A 16826-nucleotide genomic window follows, 5' to 3' on the forward strand; every position below is an offset into this window, starting at 1 on the left:
ATGAGGCAGAGAGCTGGACACAGGGACGGGGGTCACAGCACCATTTACTGTCCAAAGAGAGCGCACACCCCTGAGGACCACTCCCTGAGCAGGGGAAAAGGGGAACAAAATACAGACTTTTTGGAGAGAGAAATTTCTCCCTTTCCTGGGACTTCACGCAGAAGTCTGGGGACCCGCTCCCAGCGCTAGCTCCTCAGCCATGCTGACTTGGGCCAGCAGCTCTGCAGAGGGGGAGGAAGAGGAAGGAGGCCACGATGCCCGGGGAGGACACCCTCGCCCTCCCCCAGGCTGAGGTGGGGGGGGGGCCTCTGGGCAGCGCTCGGTGACGCTAGAGAGCCCTTGTGAGCCCACGAACCTCCACCGGCCGGGAGGAGAGGGGCAGAGGGCTTCCGGGAAGCGGGGAGCCTTGGGGTATCCACCCGAACAAAGGGAGGATTTGCAATGTTGGATTTACAAAAAAAAAAAAAAAAGTAATTAAAAAAATTTTCACTTGCGAAGTATAAAAACAATACAAAAATTGCCCCAACCCACGCGAGAAAATCACCCCCTCAATAAATACAGCGTGAGGCGGGACGGGGCAGAGCGGGGCAACCCCTCCAGGGACTAGCGCCGACGGTAGCAATACACGCCGTACTCGCGGCTCTGCGGGTCCGGGAAGCCGAAGCTTCGGACGCCGGGCTCCAGGGGCCCGCAGTTGGGACGCGGGCGAACCACGGGATAGCGGGCACTGCCATCCGCCAGCCAGCCGGCGTCACAGCGGTCCAGGCCGCGGAACTTCCAGGCGGCAAAGAGCTGGCCCACCTTGGCAATGCGGGCGCCGTCTTCCCGGCACGCCTCCTTTGCCTCGGCCAGGGTCAGCTTCTCGGGGAGCTCCAGGTAGTACACCTGCCCTGTGGGAAAGTGGGGCGTGAGGGCTGGGCGGTAGGGGGGCAGCCCGAGAGGACAGTGGGGCCCGCAGACACGCCCGCCCGTCAGATGTCCTCAGACAGACCTGGCAATGATGAACCCAGGGAACCACGAGGCTGCGGGCACTGGCCGCGTGTCCTTTGGGGAGGTACCTTCGAATTCTGACCCCCTCAGAGACCGTGCTCTGTTTGTCTGGGGTGCCCTAGTGTGGCCCCAGCACACGGGAGGCTCTCAGAAAAGGTCCGACGACCAAGGAAACCAGTGGTGGGGGTGAAGCAGCAGCAAAGCCCTCAAACGCAGCCAGACGTGGCTTCCAGCCCTGCAGGACTCCAGACCTCCAGGTAAGGTGCTGGCAGTGCAGGCAGAGGGGTCCCAAGGCTCCCCAGAGGCTGCCCTCCCAGCCCGGGCCCACGTACTCACCCCTGAGGGCAGGAGCGAAGCAGAAGGCGTCATAGCGGTGCCGGCGGTGGTGACGCGGGCCGTAACTGCGCACGCCGGGGGCCAGGCCCAGGCCGCCGCAGGGCTGCCGGGCTCGCGCGATGGGGTACTGCACCGAGGCGTCCTGCAGCCAGCCCGCATTGCACCAGTCCAGGCCCTCCTCCCACGCCCGGAACAACTGCTCGAAGGAGGCCACCACCGCGTCCTGCTCCTCGCACGCCCTCTGGGCCTCGTGGAAGTTGAGCTGGTAGCGCCCTCGGGGGTGTTGGTAGGGAAAGACCACGCCTGGGGAGGGAGGAAAGAGGGGCCTGAGGGGTGCGCAGGGGCCCAGCGAGCTGGAGACTCCAGTTCCTGCATCCCCACTCCACGTCCGGGTCTGAAGCAGAGTCTCCGTCTGCTTCCTGCCGCCCTCCTAGGACTGGGCCGCTACCCGGCGGTACTCAGGAAACACAGACTAGCTCATGAATGTCACAAAGGACTCAGGCAATTAATGTCCCCACCTATAGAACGGACATACCCCCGAATTTGCAGGGCTGCCGCAAGAGCCCCTGTGCCGTGGTCTCGGTGTGTCCCCTTACTTTCTGTTGAAATCCCAAGGCCTAATGGGATGGTCTCTGGAGGTGGGGCCGAGGAGGTACTGAGGTCATGAGGGTAGAGCTCTTGTGAATGAGACCAGTGTCCCTCTATGAGGCCGCACAGAGGTCGCACACCCCTTCCATCACATGAGGACACAGTGAGCAGGTTGGGAGCTGGCAGGGGACTCTCCCCTGACCACACGGACCCCCCTCCCTGTCATACCCAACATCAGCGGTGCGGAGTCTGACCCCACTAGCCGCCGTCTGGACTAGACCAGGATGCTGATGGGAAAGGTCCCTGACTTGCCTTTTATCCTCATCTCCTCTCAAGGAGGTAGAGGAGGCCCTCGTTTCACACTGGAAGGGACGGAGCTCCGAGGAGATGGGGCGTCTACGCAGGGTGCCACAGCTGGGGCGGGCTGGGTGTGGAGCCAGAACACGGTCCTCTATGCCTCCCAGCTGCCTCCCTCACAGGTAGGAGAGGTAGAGGGACACATAGCCCGTCCTAGGGACAGAGAGGGTAACTGTCCCTAGAGATTGCCCCCGGGGAGCGCACACACAAGGTCTGGCGTGCGAACTCTGAATGGTTTGCACAAAACAGAGTTGTGACTCTTGCTTTTTTTTTTTTCATTAGAAGATTTTACAGAAAAATTCAGAGATTTCGCATGAAAGTATATGCTTCTCTCGTCAAGTCAGAAAACCTGGCTGTGTGGGGTCTGCTCCTGGGCCTGAGTAGGGAGGGCACTCCTATGGGACAGGACGAGGGCTCAGCCGCATGGCCCCAGTGCCCACCACTCCTGCCACTCACACGGGGCGGCCTCCTTGGTTTGTGCCACTTACAACCCCCCACCGGAGCCTCAGCTCCGGTTGCCCTCTGAGTAAGGTGTGAGCCGGGGGAGTGGTGGGTTCTGGAGCCTGACTGCCTGGGGGTCGAACTCCTGCGCTCCCTTTTGTGGGCAGTATGATCTTAGGGAAGTTACCTGGCCTCCCTGTGCCTCTGTTTCCTCATCTGTAAAATGCGGGCGATGACAGCAGTAGCTTCCCCGTGGGGTTGTTTTGAGGACTGTATGGCTGTCCAAGGCACAGAGTTCTAGACGGTTTCTCGGGGCCCTCTCCCCGTGGCCCGGGCCCCCAGGACCCCCCTGCCCGCCCACCGGGGCCTCACCCCGCAGCTCCAGCTCCACCAGGCCGCTCTCGTCCTCCAGCCCGTCGATGACCTCACAGCGGTAGCGCCCAGAGTCCTCCAGCCGCACGTCCCGGATCTGCAGTGACGCTTCTCGCTCCCCATCCTCCCGCAGGCGCACCCGGCCTCGGTAGTCCCCGAAGGTGCGGTGCCTCAGCCCGATGGCCACGAGCACATCCAGCTCGGGGGCCCCGTTCTCCGACAGCTTCCACCATTTGACGCGCACGGGCCTCGGGGACAGCGGGGCTGGCTCGTAGTGGTAGCGGCAGGGCAGGGTCACGTTGGCCCCCGGGTGGGAGAACAGGGTCTCCTCGGGCGTCTCTACCACCAGCTTCACCCCATTGAAGATGCCTGGGAGAGAGGTGGGGTGCCAATGGGGCCTTCTCCAGCCCACCCGTGCCCCTGCGAGGACCACCCCATCCTCAGAGTCACACCTTGCAGGAATGGCCCTAATGCTCCGCTCCTCCCCATCCCACGCACTCTGCACTGCGGCTTTGCGTCTCCTATCAGGAGGGGACGTCATTTCCCCTCCCCCTTAAACCCCTGCTCGCCACGTCACTTGCTCTGACCACAGGAACGTGACGGAAGTGACTATTTCCCTGTGCCTGCTCTCAGCCTGGGTCCACTCTTTCCCCGGAACCTTGCCAACCCCCACGACAATGAACCTGGGTGCACCTGCTGGAGAGGGAGAGCCCACGGGGAGCAGAGACAAGCCCTCACAGCTGGGGCCATCCTAGGCCAACCAGCTCCCAGCTGACCTGTCTTACCGAGTGCAGGCACAGTCAATGGAGTGAGCACAGCTGGGACCAAGGATGTGGATGCCAGCCCAGAATGCTGACCCTTGGAATCACGAGCCAAAACAACAACCAAAAAAAGAAAAAAAAAAAAAGAAAGAAAACCAAAAAACCACTAAAAATGACTGTTGCCTTAAACTGCTCAGTTTGTTGTGCCCAAGAAGCTACCTGATATAGTAGGCACCAGAGCACCTCCTTCTCAGGCGGCTGGCGAGGACGCAGCCCTCCCTGAGGGAGCCACCACGGTGGCCGTGGGAGAGCACAGCCTGCCCTTCACTTTCTGTCCAACTGTTCTCCCCGATGCTCCTCAAACGCCTAGAAGTGCGGGTGACAGGAAGTCGGGACTTTTGATGGAGCCAATGTACCTCTAATCCTATACATATACCCAGCAGGCCTCCTGGGTACGAATAAACACAGAGCTGACACTGCTTGACCTTGGAAAAACACTGTATTCTATGAAGTAGCAGGGAGACTCCCAAGCCTACATATAGAGCAGGAGGAGAAAAAGAATTTTCTCGATCGTCTCTCAAAGGCGGGAGGGACCCACGGGACATGTTAGCAACGGTGCCCCCAGGTGTGGGGGATTATTGGTGATTTGGGGCGCACATATTCAGGGCCTGAAGGGAGAGCGGTAACAGGATGGGTAGAAGGTTTAAGTTTTTAAGTTTCCTTGAATCTCAGTAAAGTTGCCATTGTCTCACGAACTCTGGGGGACGAGGAGGGGGAGAGCCGGGTCCGAATTCCTGGCACCTGTGGGAGCTGCCTTCTACGGGAAAGAGAGGAGCCCGGATGACAGATTGCAGTCCCACGTGTCTTCTTAGAAGGGGGCCGAGGGAGATGTGACCCCAGAGACTTAGATGGGAGCGACACAGACACAAGTTCGGGTCCATCAGCGGCCACGGGGCACAGGGAGAGGTGAGGAGCGCCTGTTCCCCGAGAGCCTGAGGGAGGCTCATGGCACTGGGTCCCCAGTCCTGCCACAGACAAATCTCAGGGAAGGTTCTTAGGATCCGTGGGCCCTGGGAGGCTGGCTCAACCCTGTGAGCTTCGGTTTCCTCATCTAGGAAATGAAATAATCCACAATATCCGCTTTCGGGGCTGCCCATCAGCGTGGGGGGGCGGGTGCCCTCACGGTGCTGGTTGTCAACCTGGCTGCTACGCCAGGGTTTTTTGAGGATTGTATGAGGCAGCGTATGGACGGCACTGAGAAGCGTGCCTGGCGCATAGTAGGTACACCAGCTGCTAACTAAAAAGTCACCTGCCCAGAGGCGCCTCGGGGGGGCTCAGTCTGTCAAGCATCTGACTCTTGATTTTTGGCTCAGGTCGTGATCTCAGGGTTGTGAGATCAAACCCCGAGTCGGGCTCTGTGCTGAGCACGGAGCCTGCTGATGATTCTCTCTCCCTCTGCCTCTCCCCCACCTAAAAAAAGTCACCAGCCCAAAGCTGTTTAGGTACAAAGTGGCAAAATTAAGATTCAGACTCACATCTCTCTAACCTCAAACTCCCTTTTCCCCTGGGGACAACGGGGGAGATCCACTTAAGTTGGATCTCGGAGAACCGGCAGCGTCCGGACTTCGGCAGCGTCCAGAAGCGCACAGATGATTGTCTTTAAGTGCACTCGGCTCTGACGCCCTCCAGGCCGAGGGACCAGCAAACACAGAGTAAGTGGACCGTCCCTGGCCTTGTCTTAGAAATGCGCCTGGTCTGCTTCAGGACCCAGAGGGAGAAGGGGCCCCAGGCTCCACGCCCCGTCCCCTATCCCGGAATGGAGCCTGCTTATCCCAGCAGGAGCCCGGAGAGGTCCTGGTCACCGGTCACCCGGGCGAGGCATTGAGCCAGAGCCAGGAGGCCGCCCACCTTCGCCGTGGCTGTTCCAGGAGCTGGGATTGTTGGAGTAGTAGAAGCCATTGTAGAAAGGCAGGCCGGAGACGCAGGACAGCGGGTACAGCAGCACCAGGAGCAGTGGGCCCATGGCGCCAGGGCGTCCGGGGCAGGCTGGGGAGAAGAGAAACAAGCCAATGAGAGAAGCCTGCTGCCGAGGTCCGGGGACCCCCGGGTCGTAGCACCCACTTGTTCACTCGCTCAGCTGGCAATTACGGATCATCACACCCTGCCCTCAGAGCCGAGAAGACAAAGGGGAGCGAGCCCAGGTCCCTGCCCTCGGGGGACTGCACCCCCCAGGCCAGATGGGCCAGAAGCAAGCCAGCAAAGCCTAGGGAGGAGTGAGGAGGAAGCACGGAGTCCGCGGAGAAAAATTACACAGGACGATGGGACAGGATCAGTAATTTTCAGACGGCACGATTGGATCTGAAAGTTGTGAGCACCGAAGAGCCTAGACTAGACTGAAAATCTCGGGTGAATTCACGTTTAGTGAGGGGAGTCCCGCATTGTCCAGCTTTTGTCTCAGTCCTGAGCCGCTGCTGGGGGGTAACGGGGACCCCAAAGATTTATTTCCTGAGTCAAGGTCAAAAAGAAAAAGCTAGATCACTTCTGGGGGCCATCCCAGTTTCGGTGGACATGCACATGAAACAGGCTACTAGGCCTTGGGCTGTAGTTTGTTTGTTGGGTTGTTTTTTAAATATTGCATTAAATATTAGATTTTTTTTTAAAAGATTTTTTTTTTTATTTATTTGTCAGAGGCAGAGGGAGAGAGAGAGCACAGGCAGACAGAGAGGCAGGCAGAGGCACAGGGAGAAGCAGGCACCCTGCCGAGCAAGGAGCCTGATGTGGGACTCGATCCCAGAACGCTAGGATCACGATCCGAGCTGAAGGCAGCTGCTTAACCAACCGAGCCACCCAGGCGTCCTTAAATATTAGATCTTGATGACCAAGGTTTTTTGGTGCACACAGACTCTCCTCCCCTGGTGTATTTTGCGCCCAAGGCGAATAGTGCATCCCTCACCTCCCCCTCATTTTCCCCGCCCCCTCGCTACCATTTGCTGAGCCCTTGATTTAAAAGACCGGCAGCCTTGGAGGAACTCAGTGCCCGAGACGGGGTAGAGTCACGGGCAGAAGTCTGGATGCTGTGTGGGGAATGCAGAGGTGGGGTAGAGACAAGGAGCAGGAAAAGAGACTGAAGACACAGGAGTCAGCTAGGTGGAAAGGATGCTGGGGTGTGCCCAGCAAGGGCCCGGCAAATGCAAAGGCCCAGAGGCCAAAGAGAACCCGTGGGGGTGCTGGGAATGTGCTCTAAGTTCTCCGTTTGTGCTTTTCTCTGCCCTGCACTGGTCCCTGTGAAGCTTCTCTGGGGTCCTGCCTCTGGCTTCCAGCAGGATTCGGCCAACGGGAGGCAGCCACAGCAGAGGGGCAGGAGGAAGGAGAAGCTGCCTTGTGACCGACCACAGCCCTGCTGTGGGCTCCTCTCCCCAGCACTTGCTCTCCTGGGGTGTGTAATGCATTTCCTCCCCTTCCCGCAGCCCCTCCCAGGCCTGGGGGTAGGGAACTTGCTTGTGTCTGCGTCTTCCAGTCCCTCGAGGGTTTCCCCCCACCCCCTTCTCTGGAAGTCAACCAGTTCTTCCTCATTAAAGCTTTTTTATTGGAACCACCAGGGTGAATTCTGCTTCCAGCCAAAACCCTAGCTGATCCAGGGCAGAGGTGGTGAGAGGGGTCAGCGGGCCCAGCATCTAGATGCTCTTTGGTCTCCAGACCAGGATTTCCCCTCTCGCCTTGGTCCCAAAAGTCCTACGGTGCCAGGAACAGCCATAAGCAGAGGAGCCACAAGGTCAGGAGCACCCGTCCAGGGCCTGTGCTGAAGGTGAACAGTGGGGCGGCAAGGCCAGAGCGCAGCGGGCATCTGGAAGTCCGACCGTGATTATCATGTGGCAATGTGGAAACAGGCTTAGGGTATAATTTAAAATGGACAAAGCAGAACATGAGAACTGCCCCTTTGCTATGATTTGCAAGGCTGCGGCCCCGTGAATGCCTGTTGTACGGAGACCAGAATGTGGGAGAACAGCTAAAAGAGACCAGAGCGGGGAGGTGGGGGGACGGGAGGGGGAAAGAAAAGAAAAAGAAATGGGGCACCTGGGCGGCTCAGTCACTTAAGTGTCTGTCTTTGGCTCGGGTCATGGTCTTGGGGTCCTGGGATGGAGTCCCGCAGGGGGGTCTGCTTTGTCCTTCTCGCTCTCCCCACTCCCACCCCCCTCTGCCCCAGCTCGTACTCCGTCTCTCTCGCTCTCTAAGTAAAATCTTTAAAAAGAAAACGAGGAAAGCATGGAATCTGCAAGGAAGGGCGGTGGGACTCAGCAGGGAACCTTCTTGCTTCCAGGACCGTGAGGAGCCCTTGCTGGAGAAAAAGCAGATTCGGGGGCGCCTGGGTGACTCAGTGGGTTGAGCCGCTGCCTTCGACTCAGGTCATGATCTCAGGGTCCTGGGATCGAGTCCCGCATCGGGCTCTCTGCTCAGCAGGGAGCCTGCTTCCCTCTCTCTCTCTCTCTCTCTGCCTGTCTCTCTGTCTACTTGTGATCTCTCTCTGTCAAATAAATAAAATCTTTAAAAAACAAACAAAAAAAAAGCAGATTCGGGGAAAGCTGACACATAGAATCTGCTACTCTTATAGGCCTCTGGGGGAGATCTGAGCCCCAGAGCCCCCTCTGTGCCGAGCACAGCTGTAGGACGAGGCCCTTCTGAGCTCTCGCTTCTTGGCAAGGAGCAGCCCCACCAGACAGCACAATCCGCAGCCTAGTACAGAAGTCCGGGGATGGGAGGATCTGGGTTCAAACCCCATCTCCACCCCTTACACGCTGCGTGATTCTAGGCAGGTTTCCTCGTGTGTGAAAGGAACCTCCTAAAACTCACCATGAGCTAGGCCTCACCCACGTGCTCGACTTCTCTCTGCAGTCACCTAGTTCTGGAGAAGCACGTGACCGGCCAGCACGAAGCTGTGATCTCAGCCTCCCTCTGCAGCGAAGAGGGGCCCATGGGATTCCGTGCTGGTTAAGGGCTGTGAGCGAAGTAACACGTGCCACACACAGCTCTTGGACTAAAACAGGGATCCCAGGGGCGCCTGGGTGGCTCAGTGGGTTAAAGCCTCTGCCTTTGGCTCAGGTCATGATCCCAGGGTCCTGGGATCAAGCCCCACATCGGGCTCTCTGCTCAGTAGGGAGCCTGCTCCCCCCTCTCTGTGCCTGCCTCTCTGCCTACTTGTGATCTCTATCTATCAAATAAATAAATAAAATCTTTAAAAAAAAAACAAAAAAAAAACGGGATCCCGCTCCCTGGCATTTTTTCCCCCTCCACCTGCTGGCAACCAGAGGTCCCCTTTGAGTTTCAGAAATGTAAATCATGGGTTGAACGGCAAAGCAAGGTTCACCAGCCCTGGACTGCCCCCAGTGCACGGTGTCACCATGAGAGAAAGTCATAGCATATTGAAGTCCCCCATTTTGAGTCTCTTTGTGAACCCAGCTGAGCCTCACTTGGACCGCTCTCCTTGGCCTGAAAATACAACTGAGTTTAATGAGCACTTACTATCTCACTTACTCCTGACCACAAGCCTTGAAGGTGGGACCTTCTAGTATCTCACTGTACCGCTGGGAGGACCAAGGGCGCAGAGAGATGAACTCATCGGCCCAAGGTCACCCAGCAAGGACCCAGCAGAGTTGGGATCTGAACCCACAACCAGCTCCAAAGTCCAGAACGACCACGTCAAATTCCAAGAGGTGACGTGTGCAGAGCACACACAGCAGGCCCTCCTAGGGGAGTTTCCTTTCCCTTCCTTAAGGTCCCACGTCTGGAACCAGAACCGAGAGGCTGTTGATACTGAGCTGGGTGTGACAGGCCCTGCCGTGTCCCTGGACACTCGCAGCCTGTGCCAGGGAAGGGGCCGGTCGGGTCTCGGCCTGCCATGTCCCCAGCCTCTCCTCACAGCGGCTCATCAGGCCCAGACACCCTCCATCGAGAAAAGGCTTCCCTGGGAAGAGCAAATGCAGGTGTTTCTGCCACAAAGTGATAGAGATGTGCCTGAAAAAACAGATTTTTGCAATTAAATAATAGGGTAGGGGGGAAAATAAGGCTGGGGCACATTACTCAAAACATATGCAGCTTTGTAACCAGCAATTGACAAAACCTAATAGAGTCCTAATAAAGAACACCGGCACCGTGAATTCTCTCCACTGACCTTGGCACCCAGCACGCCCTGTCAATCAGCCTTTGCAGCCTTCACCTCCGGTTAAGGGCTTCCTCCTCTGAGATGTAGGTTTTCAGGGACCTTGGATTCCAGGAGAAACCAGATTTGCCAAAATTAAGAATCTGAGCCAGATGGAGCCATCTTCTTCAATCATTTTTTTTTTTAACTCAAGGGAAATGGCTTTGCAACTTTGCCAAGGGATTCCTGCACTTATCAGAAAAATTTGCACAAAGCTGCCATACAGGCACCCCTCCTCCACCCCGGGATCCTTGAGTTGAGATGGTGTGAGTTTGGATCTCAAGAGGCGGGACAGTGGGATGGGAAGGGATACTGCGTTATCCAAGTCTACTTGGTCCCTGAGTTTTGAACACGGAACAGTGAAGAGCCCGGGGAGTGACCTTCGTATGTGTGCTTTTCTGCAGGAGTATCAGCATTTGTCTTAAGGAATCCACAGCTTGCTTAGGTTTGTTCTTTGCTTGTGAGACATGCTGTTTTAGTGGTCCAATATGTCAGCATGTTGAGAAAGATCACCCTGGACCAACGCCGCTCCATGACACTCTGACCTCAGTCCCCCATCGTTCTCCCCAGTCGTGGGTGAGGTCCTTCATTGTTCAGAAACATGCACTGAGGCAGGAAAGACTGTAGCACCTTCCGGAGCCTCCAGCAAGCTCCTAGGCACCGCTTCCCAGCCTCCAAAACCCCACCCCCTACACTCCCTTGGTTTTAAAGGGCTTCTATGGCCAGCAGCTCTCTTGACCCTTCCAAGAACCACCCCCCACCCCAGACAGAATTTTACTCTCCCCAGTTCCTCCACAGGTAAACAGAGGCACAAGGGTATGAAGCAACTGTCCGAAGGTCAGGTGGCCAAGACGGCAGGGGCGGGACTCTACTGGAAGCTCTCCAGCCAGCCCCCATAAGGATCTGTCCTATAGGAGGACCACCTTCCGCTCGACAGCGCATTTGTACCAATGTCATTGCCTGTGGGTTTCAGTGTCAGAATTTTTATCCCCCTTATACAGACAAGGAAACGGAGGTTCGGAAATGCTAAGTTGCAGGGCGCCTGGGCGGCTCATTCGGCTGGGCCATCGACCCTCGGTTTTGGCTCAGGTCGTCATCTCGGAGCCGTGGGATGGAGCCCCAAGTCTGGCTGGGCGCGCTCAGCAAGGAGTCTGCTTGAGATTCTCTCCCTCTGCCCCTCTCCCAACTCACACACGTGTGCGGGCGCACTCCCCCCTTCAAAAATTAGTAAATAAAATCGTTCAAAAAAGAAATGCAAAGTTGCATAGCTAAAGTGACGGTCTTCATCAGGAGATGGATGAAGGAGCTGGAACGGGACCTCATTCACTCAGCAAGTACTTGTCCCACATCTGCCCCGTGCTGGGCACAGTTTCCAGCCCGCGGGATACAAATCAGATGTTGCCAGAGCTTCCATTCCAGGGAGGAAAGCAGGCAGCAAATAGGATATGGGACATCCGTGTTGTCACAGTGTGGCAAGTTGACAGAGGAGGCTGAGCAGGGGAGAGGGGCCGCCAGAGACAGGATGGGTCAGGAAGGCCTCCCTGAGAAGGGCACCAACTGAAGGTGTGGGCTCTGAGAATCCCAGGGAAAAGCATTCCAGGGGAGGGAACAGCAAGTGCAAAGAAAGGCCTTTGGCTGGAAGGGCTTGAAGTCCAGTGCGGAGCAAGAGGGAGGGAGGCAGGAAGTGATGTCCCCATCCCCCGGCAGAGGCACAGGACCAGACGCAGCCCGCTGAAGGGAAGGCACTGGAGGGTTTCCAGTGGAGGATGGCCACAAATCTGATTGACATTCTAGAAGAACCATTCTGGCTCTCTACCTGCCTTAGCTCCAGGGCATGTCCTCCTTCTGGTTCCTTCTTTCCAGCTAAAGACAGCCCTAAATTTTGCTTTTTGCTTTTTGCTTTTTTTTTTTTTTTTTAAGATTTTATTTATTAGAGAAAGCGCATGGTGGGGGGGGTCGGGTAGAGAAGGACAAGCAGACCCAATGCTCAGCAGGGAGGCTGATGCGGGGCTCGATCCCAGGATCATGACCTGAGCTGAGAGCAGACGCTTAGCCGAATGAGACCCCCAGGTGCCCCAAAGGAGCCCTTGTTCTCCTTCATTACTTTGGTCCCCTCTCCAGTCTGGATACCCACTCTCTGGTTTACTAACACGACTGCAGGGGTGCCTAGATGGCTCAGTCAGTGGAACGTGTGACTCTTGATCTTGGGTCGTGAGCTCAAGCCCTATGTTGAGCATGGAGCCTACCTAAAAAAACCAACAAACCATTCCCACAGGAGAGGTGTGACCTGGCCTTTGCTGGATGTTAACCCAGCAATCATGCAACCTTAGAATGCGGGGAGGGGTCCCAAGAAAAACAGTGAGTTCTGAAGATCAGCCCAGTGTCCAGGGGCTCTGACCCAGATGGAAGTTGGCCCCCCTCTCCCAGCCTCTCTGACACCAGGGCAGCACACAAAGCCTGAGGCGTCCCATTAGACTTGCCACCTGCTGGCTGGCTCATTTGACTTCTCTGAACAGAAGTTTCCCGGTCTCCAGAGCAGATTAACGGGAAAGCTCAGCAGTTGAAAACAAACGACCATCCTGAATGTTAGGCGAAAAGTCAACCACTACCACTCAAGGAAGCAATGGACAGCCTGGGCTCCCCTACCCTGGCTACCGTGGGGGTCATGGGAGGCTCCCCAAGTCAGCTGGAGCTTTGCCTGGGCAAAGACACACCTGCACCCTGCTGAGTGACCTTGAGCTAGTTACTCAACCTCTCTGTGCTTCCTCTCCTCATCTAGAACCTCACTCTAGGACGTGAAGAGGATTATATACAATGAATTGTGTCCAGCCCTAACACACAACAGATGTTCCACAAACTGTTGCTCGTATGCATTGGCAGAAGAACATAGCGGCAGATTTCGGGTTCTAGAATCAGACCGGCCACCAGGATTTGGTTCTGGTTCCCCCGAATTACTAACAGTGTATCAGAGGGCAAGTCACTGAACTTCACTTTCCTCATCTGTCAGATGGAGGTCACAACACTTATAACACTTATAAAGAAAATATCTCTGGTCAGAAAATTAAAGGAGAGAAAGTCTGCAAAGCTGTCACTCACAAAATAGAGCAGTTATTACTACGTTAAAGGTGCAGTCTCCCCTTATTTCGGTGGATCCTTCACCCCTCTCACTGCCCAGGAGAGAAAGCAGTCACCATTGCCTTCTCTTCACAGCTGGGGAAACTGAGGCCAAGAGCATGGAGGCGAGGGAAGTATCCAAGGCTTTATCTTTGGTAAACAGGCAGCGGTAAGAGAAATTTCAAATGTCCCTGACCGCCCACCCTTTGCTTCTCCCAGCACCACGTGCCTCGGGACCCGTCCCCACAGCAGAATAAGGGGAAGCCCTCGGAAGGAAGATGGGGCCCCCCCAGGCTCTCCTCATTTGTGCCGCGGAGAGGAGCGTTCCCCCATCCAACAGCAGGGGGCAGTATTGCCCTCCAGGTTTCTCCAAGCCCGGGTTCCCGGGCAAGAATCAGACTTCGGTGCCCCCTGTTTCGACAAGGCTTCACAGGCGCCTTTGAAACCCGCGGCCCCCGGAAACTGAAAGCCGGAGGTGTTTCCTACCAGCATTCCAGCCGGCTGGCTCACGCGGGGCCGCGGGGGAGAGGCCAGGGCGCCTCTCAATCACCTCCCCCTGCTGCAGAGAGCAGAGGCACCCCGGGGGTCAGCGCTGGGCACCACGGTCCACGCTGGGTCACACAGGCTGCTGGGGCCACCCAGCGAGTTGGTGACAGAGCCGGGTCCAAGCGCCCGCCCTGCTTCCTTCCTGGCTGCCCACCGGCCCTAAATGCCTCCCCGAGCGACCCCATCTCCCACCCAGGGCGCTACTGGCCGCCCTCCCTCTTCGACTCTGGTCTCGCCGCCCTAAGGCAGAAACGCCCGCGAATCGCAGCCTGAAACCGACCCGCATGCCTGGGACAGCCGAGGGGGCGGCAGAGGCCAAGGGGCGCAGGTCTGCCGCCTGCCGCCCCCGCGGGTTGTCCCCAACCCCTCACCCCACCCCCGGCCTCCGGCGGACCCCGGAGCACCCGACACGTGCCGGGACAGAGCCCGGCGCGCCGCGCACGGCGCGGGAGGCTGCAGGACCCAGACCGCCCGAGACTGGCAGGGATCCGGCGGGCCCCGGTGGCAAAGGGGCTGGACCGGGCGGTGGTCTCGGAGGCATCGGGTTTCGCTGGGGATGTGCCTCCTCGTGGCGCGCCCCGGGGTTTCGCGCAGGTCCGCCCGCGCCCCCACGCTGCTCCCCACGAACTTGCGCCCAGGGCGCGCCCCAGGAGCGATCACAGCCCGGCGGTGCCCGGGGCACTCCTCCAGCGCGTTTCCCCTACCCTGCCCCGGGAGACGTGGGGGCTCGCAGGAGAACCAAAGTGCGGTGGACACGGCCCGCAGAGGGACCCAGCAGCCCGGCCACCCCCAGCTACTCACTGTCCCCAGGCGGCTCTTGGACGGCTGCAGCGTTCCCAGCCCGGGGCTGTCGGGGTCCGAGGAAGCGGGCGGATTTGGGGGACCCCGAACCGCTTGAGAGGAAGCGGCTGCGGACAAACCCCCGCGTTCCCGCTGGGCCAGCCCCTTAAAGGAACACACGCCCCTTTCCCTCCCAAGGGCTGGGCCCAAAGGGAGGCTCTTGGGCTCCAACTCTGAGATGCTAGTGGGGAGTAAAGGGAATGTGCAGGAGTTGCTGGCACAGCTTGGAGAGGGTAAGTGGGAGATGGAAGAAGTGCGTTATTGAGGAAGTTCCCCTTGGAACACTCTGGTTTACCAAAAACAGTGGGACTAAACAGGGGGAACCCCTCTCCAGCACTCAGCAGGCGGGCAATGGCTGCCCCCCACTTTCAGGAGCAGGAAGGATAAACGTTCTGTGTGCTTACGGCCCAGATGAGGCAAGGGGTCCGTGACCTCCCTCCTGCCCATGAGTTTAGCCATCATGAGATCCCCAGGCAGACTGTTAGCTAATGTCAGGCACAAGGACACTGACCTTCGGAGAAGGGGCTTGAAACAGTGGTCTTGGGGCGCCTGGGTGGCTCAGTGGGTTAGGCCGCTGCCTTCGGCTCGGGTCATGATCTCGGGGTCCTGGGATCGAGTCCCGCATGCATCGGGCTCTCTGCTCAGCAGGGAGCCTGCTTCCTCCTCTCTCTCTCTCTGCCTGCCTCTCTGCCTACTTGTGATCTCTCTCTGTCAAATAAATGGATGAAATCTTTGGAAAAAAAAAAAAAAAAACAGTGGTCTTGGGGGAAGGGAAGGCAAAGTTAGGGGTGCTCCCAGCAGCCAGCAGGGGCAACCAGGATTCTGACTGGTGCTCCAACAGGGGCAGGGCCCTCCCTCCGAGTCCGGACTTCTGTCTGTTCAGCCATCTGGCAGGCACCACCACCTCCTAGGACTTCTGTTTGGAAAGGGTGTTTTGTTTCCACCCTGGTCAACAAGGGTCCTGGGCTGGACAGTTTCCCTCAGCAGAAAAGCCTAGAGTCCTTTGACCCTAGTCAGGAGAAAGGCCACATGTCACAGGGTCACGGAGTCCAGAGTCTTCCTAAACAGACTTCAAATGCGTGGGTGCATCTGCGCGTGCCTGTGTGTGTGTGTGTGTGTGTGTGTGTGTGTTACACGTGAGCCAGGAGCACATGAGAGCACACTGGCCGAAGTGAATGCCAGGCATCAGAGAGCCAGTGAAGGTTCCTCCATGAGGAGAGACCCGTCTGACTTCTGAGTGGAGACGGACTGGAGAAGTAAGGCTTGAGCACCAATTAGGAAATTCTTGCAGGCTTCCGACCCATGTTTGAGGCCTCCAAAGAGCCAGACTTTGCATCTGGGGATCTCCTCTGTCAGCCTCCACAAGGCTATGGAGCTGGTCCTGTTAGTTCCATTTTACAGACAAAGGAATGGAGGCCCAGAGAGATTTCAGTAAATTGCCTAAGGCCCCTCAGAATCAAGAGGTGAGCTCCGGTTTTCCAACCTGAGTTCCTAATGACTCCAGGAACAGAAACCAGGAACAGAAAGTATTTAAACCAGGAACAGAAAGTAGACCGGACTCCTGGGAGAGGGGGTTCAAAGGGTCCCAGAGCTGAGAGCCACAGGGGAAGGGAGAAGGACCACAGCTGGGCAGGTCAGTTCTGCCGCAGCAACACAATGTCACGCACCAGCCAAGGCCAGGGCTGGCCAGCAGGTAATCTCAGTCCTGGCTCCCTAGACTGTGGTAAAAGGAAATCTGGAGAGGAGATGATGAACGTGTGTGGAAGTCGGGGAGGCTGCCCAGGGGGAGGGGCAGGAGTGAGGGCCCCAGGCTCTCCAGAGGGGGATTTTCAGGCTTCGGCCAACTCATCCAAGATTACATTAGAGATGAGCAGAAGGGCCTGTGTGGCTTAGGCCATTCCAGAGGGCCCTTGGGGCTCCCAGGCCTGGTGGGGGTCTTGTGACTACGGCAGAGATGGGCCTGCGGCAAACATTCAGTGCCTTGAATGCTTGTGGACAGATAGCCGGGAAGCTGTTTCCCCTTATGGAAGTGGGACTCCTTGGGTTCTAGCAAGACCCCCAGTGCAGTTCATTCCTGGAGGTGGGGCACAGTGGAACCATCCCAGAGCACAGGTGTGGAGGAAAGCAGCTTCTCCCGCTGTTAGTCCCCAGGGGAGGCCAGAACAGGCTTGTGGCTAGGAAATGCTCCCAAAAGGGAGTCCTGAGGCCAATAACCACCACCAACCCCCCAGCCCCGAAGACTGACTCCAGATACAATCCATGCAGCTCCCCAGAAGAGCTCTCTGAAG

At 57.4% G+C, this 16826-nt stretch overlaps 1 protein-coding gene across 1 annotated transcript; it reads right to left on the reverse strand.

The window, feature by feature from the left end:
• Positions 1-26: 26 nt before the first annotated feature.
• HAPLN3 (hyaluronan and proteoglycan link protein 3) lies at positions 27-14624 on the reverse strand. The gene is made up of 5 exons (XM_044229997.1): positions 14500-14624; positions 5754-5891; positions 3085-3453; positions 1327-1629; positions 27-890 (listed from the first exon to the last, which is right to left on the reverse strand). The coding sequence occupies exons 2-5, from the start codon at positions 5866-5868 to the stop codon at positions 604-606; spliced, it is 1074 nt and encodes a 357-aa protein (XP_044085932.1). The 5' UTR covers positions 5869-5891; positions 14500-14624; the 3' UTR covers positions 27-603.
• Between the last annotated feature and the right edge of the window lie 2202 nt (positions 14625-16826).

The sequence above is a fragment of the Neovison vison genome, chromosome 13 (assembly GCF_020171115.1).
Source record: "Neovison vison isolate M4711 chromosome 13, ASM_NN_V1, whole genome shotgun sequence".
In the NCBI taxonomy this organism is placed as follows: domain Eukaryota; kingdom Metazoa; phylum Chordata; class Mammalia; order Carnivora; family Mustelidae; genus Neogale; species Neogale vison.

What these genes read in the sequence shown, in the direction of transcription:
- HAPLN3 (XM_044229997.1), bottom strand. Translation starts at nt 5,868, where the DNA reads ATGGGCCCACTGCTCCTGGTGCTGCTGTACCCGCTGTCCTGCGTCTCC. An exon ending in GGTGGAGCTGGAGCTGCGGG is followed by an intron (nt 1,630 to 3,084) that starts GTGAGGCCCCGG and finishes CTCCCTCCCCAG; the next exon opens with GCGTGGTCTTTCCCTACCAA. An exon ending in CTTCGCTCCTGCCCTCAGGG is followed by an intron (nt 891 to 1,326) that starts GTGAGTACGTGG and finishes ACTTTCCCACAG; the next exon opens with GGCAGGTGTACTACCTGGAG.